At 45.5% G+C, this 6,000-nt stretch overlaps 1 protein-coding gene and 1 long non-coding RNA gene across 4 annotated transcripts in view; one reads left to right on the top strand and one right to left on the bottom strand.

Annotated features, from left to right (window-relative positions):
• The first annotated feature begins 666 nt into the window (after positions 1-666).
• The window catches only part of LOC113035556 (cGMP-dependent protein kinase 1), a 101,695-nt gene continuing 96,361 nt past the window's right edge, over positions 667-6,000 (top strand). The window contains exon 1 of one of the 3 annotated variants that reach the window (XM_026191190.2): positions 667-1,292. In XM_026191190.2, coding sequence (XP_026046975.1) covers positions 1,036-1,292 — 257 coding nt within the window. In that variant the 5' untranslated portion in view covers positions 667-1,035. Of the gene's footprint in view, positions 1,293-2,584; positions 2,936-4,810; positions 5,116-6,000 lie in introns of those variants that run through there. The other 2 variants (XM_080287547.1, XM_026191189.2) reach the window with 2 other exon arrangements.
• LOC145419550 (uncharacterized) lies at positions 4,110-4,743 on the bottom strand. Its single transcript, XR_013900835.1, has 2 exons — positions 4,601-4,743; positions 4,110-4,508 (listed from the first exon to the last, which is right to left on the bottom strand). It is a non-coding gene; the product is annotated as an uncharacterized LOC145419550 (long non-coding RNA).

The raw sequence follows: 6,000 nt of genomic DNA, 5'->3' as shown, positions 1-6,000 counted from the left end.
TAGCACCCATGAGCTCCCCTCTTCTTTCCCACTCAATGAATCCATTCAGTTGAAACACGCTCAGGCAGTAAGATGAAAAATGGTGCTTAGAAATGGCTGTCCAGCTTCAGTGATTAATATTAGAGTGAGAGAAGTGATGATCTATTATTGAACTCCCAGTCTTCACAGTGCAACCAGGATAAAAGTGATAAGCAGTGGTGCCACAGTGTGTAATTACAGATTACTCTCATCATTAGAGCAACCCACTTTGGAATGTGTGTTGTAATTAACTTTAATTTAGGTGCAAACTCTTTAAAAAGCCTTTATTCATATCTAACATTGCATCAATTGCTATTTAGATAGATAGATAGATAGATAGATAGATAGATAGATAGATAGATAGATAGATAGATAGATAGATAGATAGATAGATAGATAGATAGATAGATAGATAGATAGATAGATAGATCGATCGATCGATCGATCGATCATACCGGGTCCACTGCCCCGTGAAGCGAGTGTGGGACAATTGATTTTTGAAATAGGTTAGGTCAAGGAGGTGATGTGTGCGCTTTTGTCGCGCAAAGGGAGGGTCGGGGTTGTGCAGACAGATGGTAAACAAATATTTGACAGCAGCCAGCAGCAGCACTGGGCTTCCTCTGTGGTGTGTTTGCAGGGTGAGCGGGCTGAACTATACAGGAGTTGTCTCGGCTCTCCAGTGCCCAGTTCTGCGTCCTCTGAGAGGAAGAGCTGCTGTAATTGGTTTCTCAATGAAGGATCATCAGCAGCTCCCCGGAGGCTTGGTGGACTGTAGCGCAGCGCTGCTCCATCAATCGTCCGTTTCCCGGATTTGAACGCTGCTTTGCTCTTTTCTTCTGAAATAAACAAGTGCGCAGTGAAGGGGACTGTCGGAGCATCATCACCCTGCGCGCTTTAGACGGGGATCTTTTGTGATCTCTTTTTTTCCTCCCCCAAACCTGCTAAACGAGTATTGGGAGTTAATCGTTCTGTCCACCTCGGGGAGAATATCGACAAAGTTTAACGCAGATTTTCGCCATGAGTGATCTGGAGGACGACTTTGCCAAGATCCTGCTGCTAAAGGAGGAGAGAATAAGGGACTTGGAGAGGCGGCTTGCCGATCGGGAAGACGAGATTCAAGAACTGAAGAGAAAATTACACAAATGTCAGTCTGTTCTGCCAAGCGCTCAACTTATTGGACCCAGGACCCGCAGGGCGCAGGGCATCTCCGCGGAACCTCAAACGCACCAGGACCTGTCAAGGCAGGCGTTTCGAAAATATGCCAAGTCCGACTGGTAAGACAGTTTACGCAGGCGGTCGTACTTTATTGCTCTGTTATTGCGCCCATGTGTCTGCTTTGTGTCCCGTCTTAAAAGATTTTCTGGGTGTTTTTCTTCTGAGTTTATTTTTTCTGGTCATAAAAACTATTCATCAGCATTTCGTTACGAGGATGTACAACTCTGTTTCGAGAGGAGAATACATGTGGCGACAAAAAACAAAAACTAGAGGCTCAGACACACACGGCTCACTGAGGCTCCTCTGTGCTTTGTCTCCACATAGTGTTTCTGTCTCTTTATGATCTTCTTTTTTTCTAAATGGGAGACTCAGAGTTTTGCCATGAATGGACGAGCACTTCCATTCTTGCGGGCCGATGACGCAGCTCCAAGGCAAGCTTTAGAAAGAGCTCCTAATTGATCAGATCCATCATGGCAGCCCCACGGGACACAGACAGGAGGAAGTGCGATGCATTATTGGCTTTTAGTAGCTGGACGCTGAGGACCCGAAGTGCATGTCTGAGGATATTTAATACTCCATTAGAAAACGCTTTGTTTGGCCATATGCTTCCTTCATCACCTTCAGGTGCTCGTTTTAGGTTCACAATCCTTATTTTGAGGATTTCATCTGAGGTATGATGTCTGTATAGATAAAAGAAACTGCATTTTTATTTAGTCCTACTCTGCTTAGTTTGGTTTTGCTGTGTTTACTCGAAAAACCAAAAAGTTAGCCAAAGAACTTTTTCTTTTAATTTATTCTCACCTCATTTTCTATCATCAGAACCCCATCAGAATAAATTACTTATTACACTGACATCACACACACGCACAAGCAGACATCAGCCTGTTGACTCGCTTAGTGCAAGAGACAATGGGGTTAATAATATTAACATGGCTAGACTATTTCCAATCTTCATTTGCATTAATAAACTGCAGGCAGGAAAGTCCTCATTTGCAGTCATCAACGGATGCTCGCTGCGCTTTCAAAGGCAAACAACCGCAGGGAGAGCCCCCAGACAAACAAACACAAGACAGCCCAACTTTAGAGGGATGAAAAAGTTGCAAACGAGCTACATTAAAGTTAAAAATAAAGTATCTCCATCAAATTGTCAGCCTTCCAGTGGAAGCATGGCTCGGTCTCAAAGTGATCAAATTATGAGTTTATTTTCAGCTGCTGAGTAACAGTAAGTGCCACAGTAAGGCTGCAGGAGTTGACAGACGGGAATGTGCCCATGCGCGCTGAGGATAAACCGGAAGTAAACCTAGAAAACGTGCAAAACGGCAGTGACATGAAGTCTTTGTGCTGCCGGGGTCTGGTGGAAGGCGCCCACATGAGCTGCTGGGGGTCTCTGACCCCTCTGTGCGCCGCAGAGGAGTAGGAGACGGTGTGACCCCCCTCATCCACCACCACCACACACGCGCACCCCACTGAATCAGGACGTGGCACCAGGCGGCGGCCCGCCCCGCTCCTCAGATTACTGCAGCATGGAGCTCCGGATCCTATTTCTATTGATCCGCATAGGAAAGGGGCTCACTTGAATGGCTAGAGAGGTGAAATTTAAAGCGCAGAGGTGCTTTGAAGGACAGTGGGAGGGCTTTTTGTTGATGGGAAGATGCGGGGCTCCAACATCGAACCTGAAATCTCCGGACGTCTGCAGTTTCAGGTGCTATGAAGCAAACTTTGCTGCTGCTTAAGCTCTGTGGTCTGCCCCCATCCCTTAACAAAGATAATATAAACCATGATTTTTTTTAATTAGCTCAGAGAATACTGCGCTACATTGGATTATTTGTATGGTTTTCTTTTGTTGTGGTTCAATGAATGACTTAAACAGAAAGTTGGGTTTGCTGGTTGTTGAGCAGGTCTTCCTCTCATGTTCAACTTTCACAGATTACCTCTGTTGTGCTTTGTAGCTTGCGGTTCAGGTAGTAGAGCAGGAAGAGCAGGGTTCACGGTTCACTCCATGGCTTTTCATATCGAGCATCCAGACTATGCTTGGGTCTCGTGCTTTTACAAGGCACGAGACCCAAAGTTGCTCTCCATGGCAGGCGAGTTTAACAGCCTCTGTTTAGCAATTTAAGCACAGTCTGAAGAACATTTTTCATGCTACTATGCAGTTTCAATACATTTTCATTTGATCTTTGTAAACCCCGATTACCCATTAAAAATCACAGACCTACATGTTATTACTTTGAGTGATACTACTAATATTAATTCCTCCGATTAATCGCATACATCCCCCAAATCCTACATTTTAATGCTCTCATGATCCAGTATCACTACATGCTGATTTAATGTCCACAATCATCCTCAGCCTGGAGAGCAGTGCCATGCCTCATTCTTGATTGTCTGCGTTGATCCTTTAAGCCGCCACAAGAGGGCAGCTGAGATCTTTTTATTAGACCATCTGTCTCCATTTCGGTTTGTTTACATGTTTTTTGTCGGGAAAAATATGTCTTAAACCACCGCACCAAAAACACCTATCTCTGCAGTCCGAGAAATCTCCTCGCTTTTGTCCTCACTGTCAGCCGGTGACGCTTCATCCTCTCAGCACAGTAATTGCGATTTCAGCCTCAGTAAGTCCTCATCCTATCAGATTGTTCTTGGCACTTTATCCTCTTCTGAATTTGTCCAGAGAGCAGGAGGCCAAATGCTGTTCGCTGAGCTTCGGATGAGTCATTGGGATAATGTGGACAGGCACCAGCGGCGCTCGGAGTGCATACAACACCAGATTAGATGAGAAACGCGGAGCTGCGCCTCATTAGCTCTGACATTTTTTTGTGTGTCTCTGCTGCTGCTGTTTGACACTTTTTTAAAAATATGAAATTTAGCAAACTGACTTCATTTTGCAACAAAATTTAATTCAGAAAAGGGTTTGGGGAAAGTTTAATTTTCTTCACACCCAACACAACATGAAAAACAACATTCAGGTTCAAATGAAATATTGAAAACATCTTCATTCATATTTTTACACCGAGGTTCATTAAGTTTTCCATCACCTTCAACTTCTATTAAGGCTCCTGTGCTCATCTATTTGTTACACGCAGCCTCAGGGTGAGATGCCGAGGTATGATGACATGGTTCTTAGAGCAGTGGCTTCATGGGAGACTCTCTCTCTCTCTCTCTCTCTCTCTCTGGAGTGGCAGACTGCACTGTGCTTCAGATTCCTGTAGGCGCCCTTCTCGCCATGCGCTCTCACCGGGTCGCAGCCTGACGCACTCGGGGAGGACGGTCCTCCGCTGTCACAGCACCGTGGGAGGGAGGGAGTGAGCGAGAGAGAGGGAGAGGGTAAACTTTGCATGATTGTGGCTGAGACGCTTTCTGTGCTTACCTTGACGATCGCGTGCCACGTTCTTTTTAATCCCCAAACATCTGCTTCTGACAGACAGAATCAGCCACAGCAGAGACAGGGGTTCCTTCCTCTCAAGCTTTTCATGACGAATAAAGTTTGTGAGCCGCGTGGCAGAGCAGAAAGGATAAAGACTCGGCTGCATACCTTGAGATAAACTTCCTGGGAAGTCGCTCATTGTCGCCGATTAAAATGGGCACCTTGCGCGACCTCCAGTACGCGCTCCAGGAGAAGATTGAGGAGCTGCGCCAAAGGGATGCCCTCATCGACGAGCTGGAGCTGGAGCTCGACCAGAAAGACGAGCTTATACAGAGACTACAGAACGAGCTGGACAAATACCGCTCCGTCATCAAACCGGCGACCCAGCAGGTCCACAAGCAGAACGACTTGCAAGAGCAGCAGCGAACGAAGAGGCAGGCAATTTCGGCCGAACCCACAGCCTTCGACATCCAGGATCTTAGCCATGTCACCCTACCGTTCTACCCCAAAAGCCAGCAGTAGGTGTTCAAATTCTACCCACAGTCTTTATATTTAATATGCTCGATATTTTTGCATTCACTGTCATGCTTCCGTCTGAATTGATTCAGTCTTTGTCACCTTTTCGATTCTTGTGCGTAATGATGCGTGTGGCGCAGCAGGTACTTCACCTGTAGCGCACACTGGGATAATGAGGCAGTGCTCTCCACGTACTCATGCGCGCGCACCAAGACCCCCCCCCCACACACACACACACACAGCGGATGTTTTTGCAATGACACGATATCTTCAACTATCAAAATGAGACAAATATTAAAACCTCAAGAATCCGTGAAGCTGTCCCTAGTGACGCCCATGAGCAGGATTATGAGCAACATAACGATCAAAAGTTGACTGTACATAAACTTGATCATAGTCAAATATGAGGGAGAATTTGCATGCCATCCCGGTTTGGAGAACTGGTGGTGGGGACTCTGTGTAATGTATCAGTGCCTGTTTTATACAAGCTGTGATCCTGTGACAGGCAGTCTTAACAGGCTCTCTGTGCATGTTTACCTTATGATTTCTGTCTTTCTCACTCCCTCTGTCTTTCCAAACTCTTACGCAAATACGGCTCTCCTGCTCGACGTGGTCTGAAACAGGAGGTCTGGATCTTAAATGTAGGCTGGCACTAAATTTGCCTTCTGTTGTGAAGTAATCCATCTCTCTGTTGGTTTAAAGGTTGAGCTATTATGAATCAACACTCCCCTGGTTGACAGGGAGAATATTTACCTAACATTTCTTTAAACATATTAAAAACTGCACATATTGAATTTAATGAAAAGAAAATATTGCCCTAAATGCTTAGCGGGATACTCGAGTTCCCAAAAATAAATAAAAGGGATCATTCCTATGGAAGTGATTGG

The sequence above is a fragment of the Astatotilapia calliptera genome, chromosome 13 (assembly GCF_964374335.1).
Source record: "Astatotilapia calliptera chromosome 13, fAstCal68.1, whole genome shotgun sequence".
In the NCBI taxonomy this organism is placed as follows: domain Eukaryota; kingdom Metazoa; phylum Chordata; class Actinopteri; order Cichliformes; family Cichlidae; genus Astatotilapia; species Astatotilapia calliptera.
This window is presented reverse-complemented; position numbering and strand designations above follow the sequence as displayed.